A 21,584-nucleotide genomic window follows, 5' to 3' on the forward strand; every position below is an offset into this window, starting at 1 on the left:
TGTTTATATGCCCCCATTTATTTATCCTACGGTTCTGGCTTGGTGTACAGGGAGAATACTGCAAGGATGAACCATGTTCTGAATTCTGTCGCTGTAGATTTCAAAAGCTGAACAAATAGTTATATTGACTACGTCTGTCCTAGCATTAACGTCTTAATCGAAATTACGGATCGCCTCTTATCTGCTCGCCGTCCCCTTATACCATAGTCTGTACATCTTAACTGTCAGTAGAAACCACATTTGTTTAATCAAGTCAGCCATATCAGCTTTGTTTTTCAAAAAGGCAGTAAATGAGGCTGAATTAACTGTTTCGCTGCCAGACAAGGCTCTGCTGATAGCCATGTGTAAGGATTCACTCCATGGTGCTGAAAAGAAAGCTCTACTGTTAGGGCCTACATAAAGCTGTCCCAACAGTTTGTCGGCACTGTTTTGTCACGGTTATAGCGCAATGAATGTATTGTTTAGTGTTGTGGCTTTGCTGGCATGCATAAACATTTGTTTGCCCCACCAAGATTCACATGCTAAAATCTCCCCCGCTAAGCAGAATGGTTATTTCGTCTGATAATGTTACCTTCCAGATCTGTTTCAGAGAGGTTAAACTGAAATACAATTTATTCAGAGAGGAAGAGGCGAAGTGAGAGCGCTCACTCTCCACTAAATATGTTCAAAATAAGCCCAATGTGTTTCTATGGGTTTAATATGCAGACCTAAACTTGCCGCAAGCCTTCCCGCCTAGGGCGGAGATATGAGCATCTCATTATATCCACAAAAATATAAACGCAACATGTAAAGTGTTGGTCCCATGTTTCACATGCTGAAATAAAATATCCTAGAAATTTTCCATTTACACAAAAAGATGATTTCTCTCAAATGTTGGGCACAAATTTGTTTACATCCCTGTTAATTTCTCTTTTGCCAAAATAATCCATCCACTTGAGGGGTCACTAGACATGTTACCCATAGAGCATGTTTGGGATTCCCTGGTTTGACGTGTACGACAGTGTGTTCCAGTTCCCGCCAATATCCAGCAATTTCGCATAGCCATTGAAGAGGGGTGGGACAATATTCCACAAGCAACAAACAGCCTGATCGAGTCTAGATGTGTCATGCTGCATGAGGCAAATGGTCACACCAGATACTGACTGGTTTTCTGATCCACGCCTCTAGTTTTTTAAAGTAACTGTGACCAACAGATGCGTATCTGTATTCCCAGTCATGTGAAATCTATAGATTAGGGCCTAATGAATTTATTTGACTGATTTCCTTGAACTGTAACTCAGTAAAGTCTTTGAAATTGTTGCGTTTATATTTTTGTCCAGTATACATCTGGTTTAATGAACTAACCTCTTATTTGACCACTTTCACTAAACGCCACAAGAGGTTGAATTAGCTTGGTTGCTATGCTACCTCCAGTGTCTAGTCGGTAATCGAGACAACCCTGCTACTTTTTTAGTCGTCTGGCATTTCTTCAAAGGCGGCGCATGATGGGTTGTATGCAAAACACGATGGAAAACAAATCATACCATTGGAAATGTATATGTAAACAACGGAGAGAGGGTAGCTTGTCGGTATAGAGTCTGGCTTGACATAATTGTTTCAAAGGTGCACATTCTGAAACGGTAAGTTGTGTTTAGCTTGCTAGCTAGATCCGTTTTAACAAGCCAATGTTAGCTAGCTACCAGTAGATAGACATTGAAGGCAGTTTTTAGTTGTAGCTAAATGATGCTCTCACGATTAAGAGCTTGAAAATTACTATGCTTTGTAACGAGAGAAACTCAAAACACTGCCTTTTCAACGCATGTCCACCGGCGCAGACTGTTTACACACCAGCATGCTTTACTACTAGCTAGCTAGATTGGCTACAAATGCTAGCTGGTTAGAATAATTGCATTGCTATCTGTTATTTTGCTATGCATGTGACAACTTTGATTTATAGAACCAATCTGTAGTCTGTAACATTAACCCCAGCAAAATGTTAATACATGTTTTTGAGTCTCAAGGTAGTGTCTGTCATTCAGAGAAATTTGAGTCAATGTATTATAAGAAAGAATCGGTTGTGATCTGTAAAGCTTAGCTTACATTACATTAGTTTTGATTGGTTGATTGACCACCTAGTGCAATTTCATAATACTGTTTCGGGAAGGTGGTTGAACAATGTTTTGTGGTAGGCATTAATAAGCACTAATAAAGGGTCAATCTTAGGAAAACTGCCTACTTGTAGGTAAATGAAAGGATATAAAACATTCATCCACCACTTGATATAACGTGGCCTTTGAATTATTCTGTCACAAACTTAACTTTCCATCTCTTCAAAAGCTTAGATGCATTCTCTGTCAATGGGGCAGGGCTGTAGCAGCTCAGGTGCCCCCTCTGGCTCGGTGGTCCAGGTGTGCTTCCCCAGCTCCCAGGCGTCTGTACTGGACAGCCTGAATCGGCAGCGTGAGGAGGGCCAGCTCTGTGACCTCTCCATCCAGGTCCAGGGGAAGGTGTTCAAGGCTCACCGCTGCGTGCTAGCTGCATCCTCACCCTACTTTCACGACCAGGTGTGTGTCTTGTTCTGCTTGCTGGTGCGTTGCAGAGCCAGACTGAACTTAGTTTAACTCTAACAGCCTCTCATAGTGTCTCATGTAAATAGTTTTTGTCCAAGGCCTATGGCACTATGCAACTTGCTGCATTAAAGTGAGAGCTTACGATAACCTTGATTCTGTGCATTGGGATGTCACCAGCCATCATTAACTGTCCCCCCCCCCCCCCCCCCCAGGTGCTCTTGAAGAACATGTCCACTGTCTCCATCCCTGCCGTCATGGACCCGCTGGCGTTCGAGAGCGTCCTGAGCTGCGCCTACACGGGCCAGCTGCGCATGCTCCGCGAAGACATCGTCAACTACCTCACCGTGGGCAGCGTGCTGCAGATGTGGCACATCGTGGACAAGTGCACAGAGCTCCTCAAAGAGGGGCGGGTGGTGGGTAGCGCATCCCAGGGGGTCATTGGGGGAGTGCAGGGGAACCCTGGATGCAGTAGCAGTGAAAGCTCCCTAGGGGCTGGGAGTGCCCAAGCAGGTGGAAGCAACACCCAGGCAGCCCCTCACCCTCCCAGCCGCCCGTCCCTGAGTGAGAGCCAGTCTCCCAGCAGCACCAACTACTTCAGCCCCAGAGATGTCAACTTCGGAGGGGGGGCAGCTGGAGCTGCAGGGCAGGAAGGCGTGAACGCCACTCCCAGCTACTGCACCCCTTCTGGGGCCGAGGAGGCCTTCCTGATCGAAGAGGAGGATGAAGAAGAGCTCCTGTACCATAGGAAGCAAGGGAGCAGCAGGAGGAAACGGACAACCTCTGTCTCGGACCAAGAGGTTGGAGTCAGCGACAGCTTCGGAGTGTCGTCCTACCAAGACGGGGACGCCTCCCCTCTCCAGAAGCGACCCACCTACAGCCAGCCCAGCATCATGCCCCGGAAGCAGTGGTTGGTGGTGAAGACGGAGAGACCACAGGACGATGACCTGATTGTGGTGTCGGGGGAGGAAGGGCCAGATGAGGAAGAGGAGAGAGAGTTGGAGATGTTGAGGGAGAGGACGTTCAACATATCCAATGTCAGGACTCTGTCTGGAGAGCTGAGGAGCAGAGCGGACCATGAGATGGAGACACAGGTTAGTCAAACCCTTGATGCGAAATGTTTGTCTGTGTATGTGGCTACTTACCATTCTAACTTATCAGGAGGACAACTGTCAGTTTCTGTATTTTTGGATCGTTACCAAACTGAATCAGTTTTTCTCATAGATGGATTACTGCCAATCTTCTGAAGATTACCTCAAGTTTGACAGTGGTTTGATGGACCAGACTCCCCCACAGCACCTTCATGACAGTGCTGGTCAGAGTGGTGGCAGAGCTGTTTCTGCCCTACTCGGCCAAGTCCAGTCTGCTGCTGCTGTTAGAGCTCAGCTCTTTCCCATAGACATGCAAGGCAACCAGATCCTCATGTACAGCCAATCCTCTTTAGACTCCTCTCAACCCATAGGAATAGGCATGGCTGGGGCACCATTTAAAGGGCCAAACTTAGAGCATGGAGCGGTCCATTTGTCAGCACAGGGGGGTTTGGGCGGTGGCATAGATGGACTGGATGGGGGTGGTGGCGGGGGTTCAGGGAAGGTGTTCATGTGCCACTGTGGAAAGACCTTCACCCACAAGAGCATGCGCGACCGCCACATCAACATGCACCTGGACCTGCGTCCCTTCAACTGCCCCGTCTGCGCCAAGAAGTTCAAGATGAAGCACCACCTGACAGAGCACATGAAGACCCACACAGGGCTCAAGCCCTACGACTGCCACGGCTGCGGCAAGAAGTTCATGTGGCGCGACAGCTACATGCGGCACCGCTCCCACTGCGAGAGACGTGGCGGGGCGGCTGGCAGGCGCGAGGATGGGGGAGGGTCCGACCGCACTGATGGCGTCTCCCCTCAGCACCTCTCTCATCTCCCCCTCTCGGCCAGTCAAGATGCCGTTGGTGGCAGGACTGGGATCTCTGTCTTGTCGCCACATCATTCCAGTACAGGTAGCAGCAGCAATGCCGTCTCTTGCCTGACCATGGCCAGTGCAGGAGCGCACTTAGGGGTCAACTCTCCGAGCGTGTTGCAGGGTCAAGGTTCTGTGTTTGGTCTGGGGGTCAGCCAAGGTGGGTGTGAGGAGGAAGTGTCTGAGGTTGGTGATAATGATAGTGTCACTTGACCAAACGGGTGAACACCATTTGTGTGTTTAAGACAAGGGGCTTTGGAGAGGTATTCCAATGACCTCTGGAAAGTGCCCCTCCTTGGAAAATGGCTATGGACCATTGTACAGTTCAGTGTACTGGACATGTCAAGGTTATTCTCTGTATGACTGTTTTGTGGCACATGCCAGTAAGAAAACCAAAAATCAAAAGAGATAATGACTCACCAACAACACTTTTGGCAAAGTCTAAACTAGAAATAGAGAGGAAAGTTGAAAGTGATGTGTTCTACAATATTCTACACTTTGTTCTGCCAGGGAATGAGTGCTTTTCAAGTAAGTGTCTGTGAAGAAGACCCTTGCAGTACTGCGGTCTTGTTTCACAGGATGCCCTTCCACATGGGTGATGTGTTCAATGTCCAATTCCAGTGTTACGGTACAGTATTACATCACTTACTAATCTGCTCCCATTATGATAGGTGCAAAACTATAAAGTGTATAGTGTGTTTACAAGTCATCCTCGTTTAATATTGATCGTAGACAACAAAGCATTACAGTCTGACACTTGGGTTACTTACGGATCATTCCTTACTCAAACTGCCAAATTCCAATGCATGCCTCGAGACAGTGAGTACTATTAACAGTAGGCAGGCTCAAGAAAGCTGTATCCACCAGGATTCTGTATGTTTTTACCAGGGTTTTACCTTCTATGAAGGTTGTGGTTATGTTTTTATTCAGGAGAAAAACTTGTTGCTTGTAGTCTTCGTGTGCTTATCTGTTAAATCATGTGGTAAAATGTCATGATTGCAGCAGTTGAGGAAATTGCATTTGAAGTGAGTGTAAACTAAGTGTATATAATGAAAGATATGTTTAGATTTATCAAATAGGGAATATTGAACTATTTAACACTAATTTATATACTTAATTTGACTGCCTTACTAGAACATACAGTGGGTGTAGGGTCTGAAAATAGACACCCTTGATAAAAAATGAGTATAAATGTTAATACTGAGCTATATTGTATGCAAAAGAATTTGAAATATTAGTTTATACTAATACAATTGCTCAGAGAAAGATTGTCTTAAAAGTCTCAAACAATCATTTTACTCCTGACGCCCCTTTTTTCAATACCCCACCTTGTGAGGATAACTGCACAGAGCCTTTTTCTAAAATGTTTTATGAGTTGTTGAACACTTTGGGAGGGATTTTTGGAACATTCCTCCATTCAAAACTCTTCCACATCCCTGATATCCTTCGTCTGCGCTTATGGACTGCCCTCTTCAATTGGGTTTCAAATCCGGAGACTGAGAGTTGAGCTTGACCCAGTACCAGGACATTTTGGCCAGGAGGAGGAAACTTCGCCACAACTGGATCTTCCAGTGAGACAATAACCCCAAGCACACATCAAAATCCACAAAGAAATGGCCATCTGTCTCCAGACAGAAAAGGGCAGTCCATAAGCGCAGACTAAGGATCTGGAAAGATTCTGTATGGAGGAATGGTCTAAGATCCCTCCCAATGTGTTCTCCAATCTCATGAAACAGCTCAATGTCATTATCCTCACAAGGTGAGGTATCAAAAACAGGGGTGTCCATTTTTACCCCTACCTTTTGAGGGAAAAAAAATATTAAACAAAATGGATGTCTCTTAGCATTGTATTAGCATATAATATAGCTCAGTATTTAAAATGTTTTAGTCATTTTTCTCATGATCAAGGGTGTCAATTTCAAACCCCACTGTTTATAGAGAAAGTGCTTTTGGTCAATAGTGAGTTTCGTATTGACTCCCTCTTAATTCTCAAGTTGGCTGCTATTTGTGAGATTGAAAAGGAATTCCATGGACTGTTTCAAGACTTTACAGTATGGTTTCAATAGAGGTCTGTTCAATAACTTTCCTGGCTGCATTTCATAGCATTTACATCACATAAAAGGATTCAACTTCATGTAACACGTTTTCATCAGTTGATCTTAGTCTGTACTATTGTATGACACTTAACAGCCAGTATCCAGTTGTCATCTTTATGGCAGGATAAATACCTTTTTTTCATAAAGGGAAAAATTGTGAGGTTAAAATATAGAAAGCTTGTTGCTACTGTACACTAGGTCTGAAATATACTGTTTAACTTCTGAATAGTGCATATTTTGGGTTACATTATTTGATATTGAACACGATTGTTGTTGCACATGCGTGTGGAACCGGAGTTGTTGCCTAATGCCTTCGATCACACCTACAGCGTCATTGCGCAGCATCGTCGATGTGTGCAACAAAAGTTCAACATTCACCTTCTATAATGTCTGTCAAGCCTTCTACGCATACCATTTTATGCATACGTTCGATAAATCCAACATATGCACCACACAGAACGCACTGCAACTGCCATGTTGCAAGGCAAACGCAGTGTTCCATTGGAAATGAATGTACTTCTGGTGTACCAAAACACAATGGCGCAGTCGGTGTGAGCGAGGCGCAAGTCTTTCTTAGACATTGTTACTTTAGGCCAAGTACATCAATGTGATCTTTATCAAAAGGCTAAATAAAATACCTGGTGTAATTTAGCAAGCTGTGCCTTGTTCCCATGTGTGATCTATGTTACATTTGTCTTTATACAGTCTTGTACTAAACTGCCCCCTCCACAGATTTGATGTTGAATGCTCTACAACAAAGCTTTGTGTCCAGCAAGATTACTCTGCCCTTAACCTTGTTCTGAACACCTCCAAAACAAAGGTCATGTGGTTCGGTAAGAATGCCCCTCTCCCCACAGGTGTGATTACTACCTCTGAGGGTTTAGAGCTTGAGGTAGTCATCTCATACTTGGGAGTATGGCTAGACAGTACACCATCCTTATCCCAGCACATGTCCAAGCTGCAGGCTAAGGTTCAATCTAGACTTGGTTTCCTCTATCGTAATCGCTCCTCTTTCACCCCAGCTGACAAACTAACCCTGATTTGGGTGACCATCCTACCCATGCTAGATTAGGAAGATGTAATTTATAGATCGTCAGGTAAAGGTGCTCCCGAGAGGCTAGATGTTATTTACCATTTGGCCATCCGATTTGCCACCAAGGCTCCTTATAGAACACATCACTGATGCTTATTTATAAAACCCTCAAGTCTCACTCCCTTCTGAGATACCTACTGCAACCCTCATCCTCCACATACAGCACCCGTTCTACCAGTCACATTTTGTTGAATTTGGGTATGTCATTTTTTGCAAAAATGACCCCCCCCCAGGGTTGGATCTAGGTCCACAAAGCACACATTGTTCTTAATAGACTTGCCAAGTTAAATAAGTATAAAGTCAATTTCTGTAATCTGTTTTCGCATTTCCAAATGTACAATTAATGTTTTTCTATGCCTTTACCCACAAAACACCTGTGGAGTGTTCAGATAGAAATATGGTATGTAGAACAAACACGCATTTCTGACATGTGATTACTAATTCCACGTTGGCTTTATTCATGGAAAATCTGCCTGCCTTGTTCAACAACGTTGGGCAACAATGTGGCGCTTTGCTTGCAAGGACAACTTACCTAATTGCTTTAAATGAGTTACCACAAAGCACTTTCATTTATCAAAGTTTATTTAAAAGGAAATGTGATCTTTGCTTCTCAGTGTACTAAAAGGAAAATTAGAAAACAAATAAGTGACCTTCCCCGTAACCCTCTTGAATTGGTCAAAACAACGGAATCCAATCAGTGTCTTAGGGAGGTTTGAAAAAGAATGAGTCTGATTAAATCATTAACACCGTTTGCAGTCTCAAGCAAGAGGCGCTATGAACGTTCCTTTGATGCAAAATCAACCTAAACACCTACCTGCTTACTACATGCCGAGATGAACTTCCCCTACAACAACACCCATCAGCATGAACACAGCTATTTCTGCGAAGTCAATGTGAACATTTCTTCAGGGGGGGGTTATGCCTGCATAAAGTAGGTCACTGCACTACATTTCACGTTAACGCAAAGCTGTACCTGGCAGTTTACGTCAATGCATCTGCTCAATTATGTTCATTTGGCACCTTGAACACAAATGGCCAATCTGCCACCAAGTTGCTCTTGTAACTACTTGAGAGAAATAGCGTTGTTCAGGCCATTAGGTTGCACTATGTGGACACAGCAAATGATCCATGATTACGCTGACAGTTGGACATGTAGATTGTGTATTGGCTCTGTATAAAATCTATGATACAGTACTTCGGTGTTCCGCTGGTTCATCTTCTATTGCCGGCATTCTAGAATACGAACAGACACCCATTCATTCACCCACCTAAAAGGATTGACAAAAGAAATATATAAAAACGGGTAAAATAATATCTAATTGAACTCATTTTTACAGCTAAAATACAAAAATAACCTGACGTGATACTGCTCCCTCACACAATCCAGACGCTGGGCAAAAATTGGCATATAAATACAAAATGTAAACACTGGTGGTAAACTACCACGTCCATTGCCAGTTTCAATTTGTAATGAAAAGTTTGCTCTCTCCCATCTGAAAATGTGTGCATTTTCAAGAGTTCACATTAGCAGGCACTGATTTGGAAGTCAAGAGGCAGTAATGGGATGGCCTGGTCCCAGATCTGTTTGTGCGGCATAAACAGACCTGGTTCCAGGCTAGCAATGGGAAGCCTGAACACCCAGTAGGGTTGGGGCAGAGGTCATTCCGAGTCCGATAGGACGATCACTTCGTCCGGGTCACATTGAGTGGCCACGTTGACCTGAAAATGACACAAAGTGGAGATTGTTAAGAGGTTTGTATAGTGTACACAAGTGACGTCATCACAAAAATGTTTGGTGATATGTCATGGCAGTGGAGTTAGAGCATGACACACACACACTGCATTCAAAGTATTCTGATCCATTGACTTTCCCCACATTTTGTTACAATCTTATTGTAAAATTGATTCAATTGTCCCCCTCAATCGACACACAAGTTTAGAAATGTTTGCAAATTTATAAAAAGTAAACCGAAATATCACTTTTACATAAGTATTCAGACCCTTTACTCAGTATTTTGTTGAAGAACCTTTGGCAGCGATTACAGCCTCGAGTCTTCTGGAGTATGATGCTACAAGCTTGGCACACCTGTATTTGGGGAGTTTCTCCCATTCTTCTCTGCAGAGCCTCTCAATCTCTGTTAGGTTGGATGGGGAGCGTTGCTGCACAGCTATTTTCAGGTCTCTCCAGAGATGTTAGATAGGGTTCAAGTCTGGGCTCTGGCTGGGCCACTCAAGGACATTCAGAGACTTGTCCCGAAACCACTCCTGCTTTGTCTTGTCTGCGTGCTTAGGGTCGTTGTCCTGTTGGAAGGTGAACCTTCACCCTAGTCTGAGGTTCTGAGAGGTCTGGAGCAGGTTTTCAATCAAGGATCTCTCTGTACTTTGCTCTGTTCATCTTTCCCTCGATACCGACTAGTCCCCCAGTACCTGTAGCTGAAAAACATCCCCACAGTATGACGCTACCACCACCATGCTTCACCGTAGGGATGGTGCCAGGTTTCCTCCAGACGTGAGGCTTGGCCATCATGCCAAAGAGTTCAATCTTGGTTTATTCAAATGTTATTTGTCACACGCGCTGTGAAATGCTTACAAGCCCTTAACTAACAATGCAGTTAAGAAAATACCCCCCAAAAGATAAGAATAACAAATAATTAAAACAGCAGTAAATAATAGCGAGGCTATATACAAGGGGTACCGGTACAGAGTCACTGTCCAGGTGTCGAGGTAATATGTACATGTAGGTAGAGTTAAAGTGACTATGTATAGATAATAACAGAGTAGCAGCAGCATCGAATGCATGTTTCCCTCCCTATAGCACTTGTAACATGAATGCGCCACAAGAGGAATATTTAGGTATATGTGTGTGTGTAATATATATATATATATATATATATATATATATATATATATATATAAGCTGTTCTATGGGGTTGTTTGATTTTTCTATGAATTACTTGTTTTGTTTGCAGAGGAAAAGTACATGTGGACTGTTCTAGCATCCTCAAAATGCGCCTCAGCAAAAATATTTGTTCATGTTCCATATTTTTGTTGTTGTGTGGCGGAAATGATTCTGCTGCGGCGCAAGCACCACAGCAAAAAGGAGAAACACTGGACATGCACTGTCAACTGTGGGACAGGCGTGTGCCTTTCCAAATCATGTCCAATCAATTTAACTTACCACAGGTGGACTCCAATCAAGTTGCAGAAACATCTCAAGGATGACCAATGAAAACAGGATGCACCTGAGCTTAATTTTGAGTCTCATAGCAAAGGGTCGGAATAATTATGTAAATAAGGTATTCTATTTAAATTAAACCTGTTTTCGCTTTGTCATTATGGGGTATTGTGTGTAGATTGATGGGTGGGGGGTGGGGAATACATGAATCCGTTTTAGAATAAGGCTGTAACGTAACAAAATGTGGAAATAGTCAAGGGGTCTGAAAACTTTCCGAATGCACTGTATGTTTGATATGCTGAGCATACGTGGAAAAAAGGTGTCGTGTCATGATACTTAAACATCAGCAATCATCATTTACCCTCACCTTGTTTTTCTTGGGAGGCGGGGTGCACTGGGAGCTGGTGACCATCTCCTGGGTGGGAGAGTCTGCCCTGGTGGAGTCCGCCTGCAGGGGGCTACTGGTCACCACATCCATGTCCAGAGGGAGGTCACGGTCACTGCACACGGACAGAGAGAATTCATTCATTCAAGTCTCCACATTTGAAAATGGATAGGTATCTCCATGGAATTTTTTTATTCCATCATTCATTTTGGTGCTACAGCCTTACCTCCCATTGTGGTGCCTTAGAACCCCGTTGTAAGACTTCCTGGATTTCACCTCCTCCTCTTTTCTCTTTCTCTTCCTGCCTCTGCAGGTGTCTTTGGGACTGGGTGGCCTGGGGCTGCAATTCGCTGACCTCGTCTCAGTGATGACCGTGCAGGAGTCCTCATTGGTCGAAATCAGCACCGGTGACGGTGGCAAAGAGACCTGATTCGCCGCCATGGGGGAGGCTGAGGAGTCCTTCGTTTCCACACTAGTGCTTATTGACACAGCTGAAACGTGATTGGAGGAAACAATGTCCTCCTTTGTCAGGTTGGTATTGGATGATTCGTTCCCCTTGTCTACCTCCATCGCCTCTGATTGGCTGGGGCTGTCTGTGGGGGATTCGTCGACTAAGGAGGAGATCCGTGGGGTGTCAACCCGGGAAATGGGGCTGATTCCGCTCATCACGGAGTCTTTGTCCACCTCAGCGTTCTCTTCATCCTCTCCTCCATCCTGGTCTCTGTCACTCCCACCATCCACCTCGTTCTCACTCTCGTTTGCTGCCTCTACTTCGTTGTCCTCCTCCTCATCATCCTCTGAAAAAAAAGAAAACCCAAATCAGTTGAAAACAGATTTTTAAAATTTGATTTCTCCATGTTGTTGCCAAAACCCAGGATAAACCGGGTTAAAACACTGAATTTGAGAAAGGTGCCGTGTAAATGCAAATTATCATCCTCATCACCTGGCCCTGCTTGTGATTTGCTGGCCTGGATCTCCTCCTCGATGTCTGGATCAGACGACTCGTCGTCTTCATCATCATCCTCCTCCTCAACTTGCTCCTCACCATCCTCTCCCTTCTTCAGGGGATTGTCATCGGCTGTGGTGGCCTCCAGCGCCGATGACTGACCCTTCCGTTGACACACACAGAAAAGACAGACAGTGAGTGGTGACAGATATAGTAATTTATGTAAATAAATACCATGTATTTTCAAAGCAGATGTAGTCAGCCAACGCTTTTCCACAACAGGTCAGAATTACAAAACATTTTTAAAATGTAAATTGGTCTCCTTCAACACCTTTCTCCTCCTCCTACCTCTTTCTTCTGCCTCTCTCTCTCTATCCGTTTAGCCCTCTCCTCCTCCTCTGTGTCATCCTGCTTCAGGGCGTATTTGGAGATGACCTGCTCCAGGCTGGAGAGAGCCACCTCCCGGTTAGAGCGCAGCTTACGGGCCAACGTGGGGTCCAACAGGGCAGGGTCAGTGGCTGGTAAGAGTGGGCAAAATGAAAAGGGGGGGAGGAAGTGAGAGAGTTAGTGACTTTGTAGTCCATCAACTTATAGTTCCCACACATTCAAATCAAATCAAATTTTATTTGTCACATACACATGGTTAGCAGATGTTAATCCGAGTGTAGCGAAATGCTTGTGCTTCTAGTTCCGACAATGCAGTAATAACCAACAAGTAATCTAACTAACAATTCCAAAACTACTGTCTTATACACAGTGTAAGGGGATAAAGAATATGTACATAAAGATATATGAATGAGTGATGGTACAGAGCGGCATAGGCAAGATACAGTAGATGGTATCGAGTACAGTATATACATATGAGATGAGTATGTAAACAAAGTGGCATAGTTAAAGTGGCTAGTGATACATGTATTACATAAGGATGCAGTAGATGATATAGAGTACAGTATATACTTATACATATGAGATGAATAATGTAGGGTATGTAAACATTATATTAGGTAGCATTGTTTAAAGTGGCTAGTGATATATTTTACATCATTTCCCATCAATTCCCATTATTAAAGTGGCTGGAGTTGAGTCGGTGTGTTGGCAGCAGCCACTCAATGTTAGTGGTGGCTGTTTAACAGTCTGATGGCCTTGAGATAGAAGCTGTTTTTCAGTCTCTCAGTCCCAGCTTTGATGCACCTGTACTGACCTCGCCTTCTGGATGATAGCGGGGTGAACAGGCAGTGGCTCGGGTGGTTGTTGTCCTTGATGATCTTTATGGCCTTCCTGTAACATCGGGTGGTGTAGGTGTCCTGGAGGGCAGGTAGTTTGCCCCCGGTGATGCGTTGTGCAGACCTCACTACCCTCTGGAGAGCCTTACGGTTGTGGGCGGAGCAGTTGCTGTACCAGGCGGTGATACAGCCCGCCAGGATGCTCTCGATTGTGCATCTGTAGAAGTTTGTGAGTGCTTTTGGTGACAAGCCGAATTTCTTCAGCCTCCTGAGGTTGAAGAGGCGCTGCTGCGCCTTCTTCACGATGCTGTCTGTGTGAGTGGACCAATTCAGTTTGTCTGTGATGTGTATGCCGAGGAACTGAAAACTTACTACCCTCTCCACTACTGTTCCATCGATGTGGATAGGGGGGTGTTCCCTCTGCTGTTTCCTGAAGTCCACAATCATCTCCTTCGTTTTGTTGACGTTGAGTGTGAGGTTATTTTCCTGACACCACACTCCAAGGGCCCTCACCTCCTCCCTGTAGGCCGTCTCGTCGTTGTTGGTAATCAAGCCTACCACTGTTGTCGTCCGCAAACTTGATGATTGAGTTGGAGGCGTGCGTGGCCACGCAGTCGTGGGTGAACAGGGAGTACAGGAGAGGGCTCCGAACGCACCCTTGTGGGGCCCCAGTGTTGAGGATCAGCGGGGTGGAGATGTTGTTGCCTACCCTCACCACCTGGGGGCGGCCCGTCAGGAAGTCCAGTACCCAGTTGCACAGGGCTTGATGACGAGCTTGGAGGGTACTATGGTGTTGAATGCCGAGCTGTAGTCGATGAACAGCATTCTTACATAGGTATTCCTCTTGTCCAGATGGGTTAGGGCAGTGTACAGTGTGGTTGAGATTGCATCGTCTGTGGACCTATTTGGGCGGTAAGCAAATTGGAGTGGGTCTAGGGTGTCAGGTAGGGTGGAGGTGATATGGTCCTTGACTAGTCTCTCAAAGCACTTCATGATGACGGAAGTGAGTGCTACGGGGCGGGGTGGTAGTCGTTTAGCTCAGTTACCTTAGCTTTCTTGGGAACAGGAACAATGGTGGCCCTCTTGAAGCATGTGGGAACAGCAGACTGATATAGGAATTGATTGAATATGTCCGTAAACACACCGGCCAGCTGGTCTGCGCATGCTCTGAGGGCGCGGCTGGGGATGCCGTCTGGGCCTGCAGCCTTGTGAGGGTTAACACGTTTAAATGTTTTACTCACCTCGGCTGCAGTGAAGGAGAGTCCGCATGTTTTCGTTGCAGGCCGTGTCAGTGGCACTGTTTTGTCCTCAAAGCGGGCAAAAACGTTATTTAGTCTGCCTGGGAGCAAGACATCCTGGTCCGTGACTGGGCTGGTTTTCTTCTTGTAGTCCGTGATTGACTGTAGACCCTGCCACATACCTCTTGTGTCTGAGCCGTTGAATTGAGATTCTACTTTTTCTCTATACTGACGCTTAGCTTGTTTGATAGCCTTGCGGAGGGAATAGCTGCACTGTTTGTATTCGGTCATGTTACCAGTCACCTTGCCCTGATTAAAAGCAGTGGTTCGCGCTTTCAGTTTCACGCGAATGCTGCCATCAATCCACGGTTTCTGGTTAGGGAATGTTTTAATCGTTGCTATGGGAACGACATCTTCAACGCACATTCTAATGAACTCGCACACCAAATCAGCGTATTCGTCAATGTTGTTATCTGATGCAATACGAAACATATCCCAGTCCACGTGATAGAAGCAGTCTTGGAGTGTGGAATCAGCTTGGTCGGACCAGCGTTGGACAGACCTCAGCGTGGGAGCTTCTTGTTTTAGTTTCTGTCTGTAGGCAGGGATCAGCAAAATGGAGTCGTGGTCAGCTTTTCCGAAAGGAGGGCGGGGCAGGGCCTTATATGCATCGCGGAAGTTAGAATAACAATGATCCAAGGTTTTTCCAGCCCTGGTTGCGCAATCGATATGCTGATACAATTTAGGGAGTCTTGTTTTCAGATTAGCCTTGTTAAAATCCCCAGCTACAATGAATGCAGCCTCAGGATGTATGGATTCCAGTTTGCAAAGAGTCAAATAAAGTTCGTTCAGAGCCATCGATGTGTCTGCTTGGGGGGGAATATATACGGCTGTGATTATAATCGAAGAGAATTCTCTTGGTAGATAATGCGGTCGACATTTGATTGTGAGGAATTCTAAATCAGGTGAACAGAAGGATTTGAGTTCCTGTATGTTTCTGTGATCACACCACGTCTCGTTAGCCATAAGGCATACGCCCCCGCCCCTCTTCTTACCAGAAAGATGTTTGTTTCTGTCGGCGCGATGCGTGGAGAAACCCGCTGGCTGCACCGCCTCCGATAGCGTCTCTCCAGTGAGCCATGTTTCCGTGAAGCAAAGAACGTTACAGTCTCTGATGTCCCTCTGGAATGCTACCCTTGCTCGGATTTCATCAACCTTGTTGTCAAGAGACTGGACATTGGCGAGAAGAATGCTAGGGAGTGGTGCACGATGTGCCCGTCTCCGGAGTCTGACCACAAAGCAGCATCCACAAAGCAGCATACTGGTGTCACTCTTTCTGTAATTGTGTGTCAACTACCAGGTTCACAGCTTCACACACAATGTTTCTCATTTATGTCTCTCTGCAGCAGAGGGTGTGGGGTACACACACACACATACATACATGTATTTTTTTAAACCTTTATTTAACTAGGCAAGTCAGTTAAGAACAGACATTCTTATTTACAATGACAGCCTAGGAACAGTGGGTTAACTGCCTTGTTCATAGGCAAAACAACAGATTTTTACCATGTCAGCTCGGGGATTCGATGTCGCAACCTTTCGGTTACTGGCCCAATGCTCTAACCACTAGGCTACCTGCCGCCCTAATGTGTATGGGGGTGTGTTTGTCAATTCAATTTTGAGTGCCAGAGTGCCCTCAGGGTGTTCGTAAATTCAGAGCGTTGTCAGATTGTCCGTTCGTAAATTCATAGCGTTCAGAGAGCACACTGGACACTCTGGCCGAGGAGTAGGGTTGATCTGAGCGTTCTGACCTCACAATGCCAGTCAAGCACCCACGCTAACTGGCTAACGTTGGCTAGCTACTTCCAGACACAAACGTGGGAACAGCTCACTGACCATTTTACTCGCCCTAGCAGAGCTGGTTAGGCTGTTTTCATGTTATCCAGAGTGTTGATGACTGTAACTGTGCTGCTGGCAACAATATAATTATGCGTTTTTCCCGACATTCGTGAATTCATCAGTTATTCTGCGCTCTGGCATGCTCAAACGAGAGTGCTCAGAAATCTGAGTAGATAGCCAGAGCGAATTTACGAACACACCCATGGTGAGCAATATGTTTGGAAACATCGAATCGCAATAAAATCACAGTATCGAATAATACATATAGAATCATGAGAATCCCAATACATATTTTAAATCGGCACATAAGTATAGTGATAATATCGTATCGTAATTTCCAGCCTAGTGTGTAATTCTCTTTATTCTCACACACAGAAAGACAGACATCGCACAGACGGAAACATACAGCTCCAACTAGGAATGTAAAGGTGTGTGTATTACGCTCTCTTACCGGGCTTGTAGAGGTCTGTGAGGTGCGAGCCGAAGTTGTAGACCATGTCGAGGTGGCGTCTCTCCTGTAGGCGGTTGCCGGTCTCGCGGAAGGCGTCCTGAGCGATCTGGGTCAGCTGCTTCTTGCTGAGGTTGAGGCCGTGGCGCTCATTGGCCCGGCGGATATGTTGCAGGATGTCTGTGTAGTCGGGGGGATTCAGCTGGGCCTCGGGACTGTTGATGAAACGCTCAATCTGCAAGTGGGGGTGGGAAGAGCAGGATGAGGAGGGGTCTAGTGTACTGTATCGCCATGAGCAAGCACTAAGGACAGCAAAATCAATTGCTAGGAACACAAGCATTTCGCTACACCCGCAATAACATCTGCATGCGACCAATACAATTTAAATGGTTATTGTTTTCATGCATTTATTTCTATTCCTTGATATTATCTCATACTGGGGTTAGTTTTAAATCTAATATTCATCCATAGTCTATATAACATAAATTAGCAGTGGTCAAAAAGCATTGGGTTGTCAATAAACAATATGTTGGTTACCTTTCTGTTGACCTCAGGGTAGCGTGTCCCTTTGTATTGGATCCTCTGCTCGATCACTCGGCCTGTCAGACTGCTGCAGCCCTTCAGCTCACAGAGCTTATCATAGATCTTCATCATCTGAGAGGAGAGAGAGGACTTCAGTGGCTTCTATCTATCAAAGTCATGTACAGTTAACACATTTAGTGTTGTGGCTCAAGCAGGAATCAAACCCACAGCTCTGGTGTTACAAGCGTCACACTCCAACCAACTGAGCCATTGGAACCAATAGGCCTCAGTGATCTGACCTTGCGCTTGAGCTTGTGCTCCTGGATGTAGCTGGAGTCCTCCTCTTCTAGCTCGTTGACACTCAGCTCCTTCTCCTGCAGCCGCCGGATCTCATCATTGTACATCTTCAGCAGGTTCTCCAGGTACGCAATCTGAGAGAGCGAGCGAGATATGAAGATATGCCTGGCACATTGCTCCTTATGATGAACTATCAGATGCAAAACATTATAGTAATCTACACCAAATCAATGCTTTTAAACCCTTGAGGGTGACCAAGTGCACACTTTGGGCAGAAGAGTAATAAAGCTATAGAGTAGTCATGGACTCTGTCCATTCTTGGGGCTGCTGACCTGTCTCCGGGAAGCCTTCTTCGTCTTCCTCTCCTCCTCCTCCTCGTTCTTCTCTTCCTGCTGCCCCGAGGTAGACGGTAGCTCCTCTGTCGGTGCCTCCTCTTTCATCTCCTTCTTCTCCCCGGCGGTAGGCTCCACCTTCACGACAGTCTGCCTCCTCTTGTCCGAGTGCTGTTTGAGGACGGTGCACAGCTCGTTGATGTAGACAAAGGTCTTGGTGCGGCGGGCCTGGGCGCGCGTCAGGCAGCGGCCCAGCGTGTTGCGGAACTCCACCGAGGCCAGGAAGTTCGGCGAGGCCTTTGAGTGCTTGGCGTGCAGGAAGGTCATGACCTCAGGGCAGTCCTGTGTGTGGGCCGAGCAGTACTCTACAAACTGAACAAAGCGAGGGAGGGGAGTGAACGAGGGAGAAGGGTTTAGAAGAATGTTGTTCAATCTTTCCACTGGGGGGGACACAGGGTTGTTGCAGACTTTTGTTCCTGCTCAATACATGGGCTTAAAGATGAGTTATAATCAGGTGTGTTAGTGCTGGGATTGAGCAAAAGCCTGCAAAACTATGGGATTTGAAAAAACACGGATTAAGAGTGATGTGGGAAAGCCCAAATTCGAAAGGATCACGCACAAATTCGTTATGATTTCCGTGATCTGACATGATCGTGATGGACTAATAGCCTGCAAAGACTCAAAGCCACAGCCGTAGTTGTGCTTTCCAGTGTTGCAGCTCCACTGACATATTTGTAATGTGACTGCACCAAACATCTCCACCATCCATCCATGTACACTCTTACCTCAGTAAATAGCTTCTGGTTTTCTGCTTTAAGAACATGGCTTTCTTTCTTCACTGTGGCAAAAGGAGATTGGGTGATGTGAGTTGGAGCGGGCTGTTGGATTTTTGGGGGAGTACGATGATTGGCTGAGGGTTTAGAGGAGGTGGATGAAGAGGGTTGAGGCCTCTCCTCTTCCTCATCATCATCAAGGATTACAATGCTGTCCATCACTACTGCTGAGGCAACCGCCATCAGATAGGGACTATTCTTTGCTGAGGGACGGCAAAAACAACTGTGTTAAAATGATGCCTTGGGTAAATTCAAAAGTACCATACCACTGTCATGCCATCTGGTTTAGTGAGTCTATCCAATACAATGAATGGTCAACCATTTTTACAATACGACAATTACACAGGATCAGGCACAAACATCACTGCTACCTATTATCCATTGTAAACCCCACCCTGTCCCTTTTCACCAGCACGATTTAAAACAAATGTTATAACAACAAACATTGTTTATATTTTGTAGGCTCATCTACAACGAAAACAGACACTGACCGCCAGTAACGTGAGCTAGCATGCTAGGCTAACGTCGAGGACTCTTGCTAAGTAGTTAATTACTAAGTATTTTTTTGATTAACTAGATTTGAGCTGGTTGAAACTTCTGTCAGGAAAAAAAACACGTTTACTGCAAAAACACTCCAAACACCACTGTTGTGTTTGTTGTTTCCTTGTTGGCTGGCTAGCTCGCTAACCTCAGTTAGCAACAAGCTAATGTTAGCTGCTGCTCAGGAAAGCGCCAATCTCTCCGGGGTTAAAATGGTAGGGGTATGACAAAGACAACATGTAAACAAATACTTTTACTATCTTTATGTATGAAATGCAGATGTATATAATAAAGCTAATGTTTTAAGACCGTGGTTAGACGGTTAGCTATGGACAAAACAATGATAGTCAACTTACCCGCTTGATACCGAAATGTCTCGCCCCGAAGAGCTCGGGAACATTCAAGCCTACCATTGGTTGTTGGTTGGTTGTCGCTCAGTAACATCATCGATCATTGGCTATTCACTTTACTCCAGTTTCACATGTCAGGTGTTTTGTCCAAATTGTCTACATTTGCCCGTCAGCTTCTTTAAAGCTGTATAAGTCACTTTTTGGTCGACCCGAACAAATTCACATATAAATGTGTGTTATGGAACTGTCATTCTTCATTGAAAGCACGTTTAAGAAGTGCTAGAATTGTTCTATGTGCGCTATTTCTATGCTTCTTGTTCTTAAGTTTTTTAGTCTTTTACTTTCGTTTTTGTACACCAGCTTCAAACAGCTGAAAATACAATATTTTTTGTTAAATACTATATTTCACAACAGTTTAAGAATAGACTGGTAAAATGATTTTCTACATATTATACTTGCTTGTTTTATCACATAAACTGAAACTATTAGAATTTTAGCAACCATGAAATGGCGGAGCGATTTCTGCATAGTGCATTTACCTAAACAAATTCGTTATTTTGTTTTTCTGAGACTCGTACGATAAATATTGATAGCATTAACATAAAAAAATAAGAAGAATGTGTATTTCATTTGGATTAAGTGATTAGGCGAATACAGTTGCGCTCCTTGCAACTGACAGTACAACCATATGGTTAAAACTAGGCCAACTCCAGCAGCGACGAGTTTGGGCTGAATACACTTGTCAGTCTATACTTGTAAAAAAAAAAAGAAAAAAAGGCCATTCTTTAATGCCTACCTTGAGACTGTGTTCGTCCTGTGTATCTGCGTGTGTTTCAATCATTTATATATATATTATTATATATTATATATATATATATATATATACAGTGCCTTGCAAAAGTATTCGGCCCCCTTGAACTTTGCGACCTTTTGCCACATTTCAGGCTTCAAACATAAAGATATAAATCTGTATTTTTTTGTGAAGAATCAACAACAAGTGGGACACAATCATGAAGTGGAACGACATTTATTGGTAATTTCAAACTTTTTTAACAAGTCAAAAACTGAAAAATTGGGCGTGCAAAATTATTCAGCCCCTTTACTTTCAGTGCAGCAAACTCTCTCCAGAAGTTCAGTGAGGATCTCTGAATGATCCAATGTTGACCTAAATGACTATTGATGATAAATACAATCCACCTGTGTGTAATCAAGTCTCCGTATAAATGCACCTGCACTGTGATAGTCTCAGAGGTCCGTTAAAAGCGCAGAGAGCATCATGAAGAACAAGGAACACACCAGGCAGGTCCGAGATACTGTTGTGAAGAAGTTTAAAGCCGGATTTGGATACAAAAAGATTTCCCAAGCTTTAAAGGAGCACTGTGCAAGCGATAATATTGAAATGGAAGGAGTATCGGACCACTGCAAATCTACCAAGACCTGGCCGTCCCTCTAAACTTTCAGCTCATACAAGGAGAAGACTGATCAGAGATGCAGCCAAGAGGCCCATGATCACTCTGGATGAACTGCAGAGATCTACAGCTGAGGTGGGAGACTCTGTCCATAGGACAACAATCAGTCGTATATTGCACAAATCTGGCCTTTATGGAAGAGTGGCAAGAAGAAAGCCATTTCTTAAAGATATCCATAAAAAGTGTTGTTTAAAGTTTGCCACAAGCCACCTGGGAGACACACCAAACATGTGGAA

At 44.8% G+C, this 21,584-nt stretch overlaps 2 protein-coding genes across 5 annotated transcripts; one reads left to right on the forward strand and one right to left on the reverse strand.

Moving 5' to 3' along the window:
* Positions 1-966: 966 nt before the first annotated feature.
* Positions 967-7,249, forward strand: LOC110496221 (zinc finger and BTB domain-containing protein 22). Of its 2 annotated transcripts, none has more exons than XM_021571996.3 (4): positions 967-1,619; positions 2,322-2,543; positions 2,762-3,640; positions 3,771-7,249. In XM_021571996.3, exons 2-4 carry the CDS (start codon positions 2,322-2,324, stop codon positions 4,713-4,715), a joined length of 2,046 nt encoding a protein of 681 aa, XP_021427671.3. In that variant the 5' UTR covers positions 967-1,619; the 3' UTR covers positions 4,716-7,249. The 2 variants fall into 2 exon arrangements, with proteins under 2 accessions (XP_021427671.3, XP_021427670.3); XM_021571995.3 differs by having other exon boundaries at positions 1,025-1,619; positions 2,317-2,543.
* A 1,006-nt stretch (positions 7,250-8,255) lies between these two features.
* Positions 8,256-20,248, reverse strand: LOC110496222 (uncharacterized). Of its 3 annotated transcripts, XR_005037471.2 has the most exons (12): positions 19,886-20,146; positions 18,942-19,192; positions 18,157-18,528; positions 17,827-17,958; positions 17,543-17,659; positions 17,009-17,240; positions 12,546-12,715; positions 12,195-12,360; positions 11,478-12,048; positions 11,234-11,366; positions 9,296-9,410; positions 8,256-8,959 (listed from the first exon to the last, which is right to left on the reverse strand). XR_005037471.2 is itself a non-coding variant. In XM_036952779.2 (11 exons), exons 1-11 carry the CDS (start codon positions 19,974-19,976, stop codon positions 9,351-9,353), a joined length of 2,295 nt encoding a protein of 764 aa, XP_036808674.2. In that variant the 5' UTR covers positions 19,977-20,248; the 3' UTR covers positions 8,256-9,350. The 3 variants fall into 3 exon arrangements, 2 of the variants coding, with proteins under 2 accessions (XP_036808674.2, XP_036808675.2); XM_036952779.2 differs by having other exon boundaries at positions 8,256-9,410; positions 19,886-20,248; XM_036952780.2 differs by having other exon boundaries at positions 8,256-9,410; positions 19,678-19,887.
* Between the last annotated feature and the right edge of the window lie 1,336 nt (positions 20,249-21,584).

Source organism: Oncorhynchus mykiss, chromosome 18 (assembly GCF_057628025.1).
Source record: "Oncorhynchus mykiss isolate SJ-2025 chromosome 18, ASM5762802v1, whole genome shotgun sequence".
NCBI classification, from domain to species: Eukaryota; Metazoa; Chordata; class Actinopteri; order Salmoniformes; family Salmonidae; genus Oncorhynchus; species Oncorhynchus mykiss.

Excerpts from the sequence above, each read along its gene's own strand:
- LOC110496222 (XM_036952779.2), bottom strand. The coding sequence starts at position 19,976 with ATGATGTTACTGAGCGACAACCAACCAACAACCAATGGTAGGCTTGAA. Across the intron at positions 19,193-19,885 it reads GACATTTCGGTATCAAGCGG|CAAAGAATAGTCCCTATCTG; the intron begins GTAAGTTGACTA and ends GCCGTCCCTCAG. Across the intron at positions 11,367-11,477 it reads CTAAGGCACCACAATGGGAG|TGACCGTGACCTCCCTCTGG; the intron begins GTAAGGCTGTAG and ends GTCCGTGTGCAG.
- LOC110496221 (XM_021571996.3), top strand. The coding sequence starts at position 2,322 with ATGCATTCTCTGTCAATGGGGCAGGGCTGTAGCAGCTCAGGTGCCCCC. Across the intron at positions 2,544-2,761 it reads CACCCTACTTTCACGACCAG|GTGCTCTTGAAGAACATGTC; the intron begins GTGTGTGTCTTG and ends CCCCCCCCCCAG. Across the intron at positions 3,641-3,770 it reads ACCATGAGATGGAGACACAG|ATGGATTACTGCCAATCTTC; the intron begins GTTAGTCAAACC and ends TTTTTCTCATAG.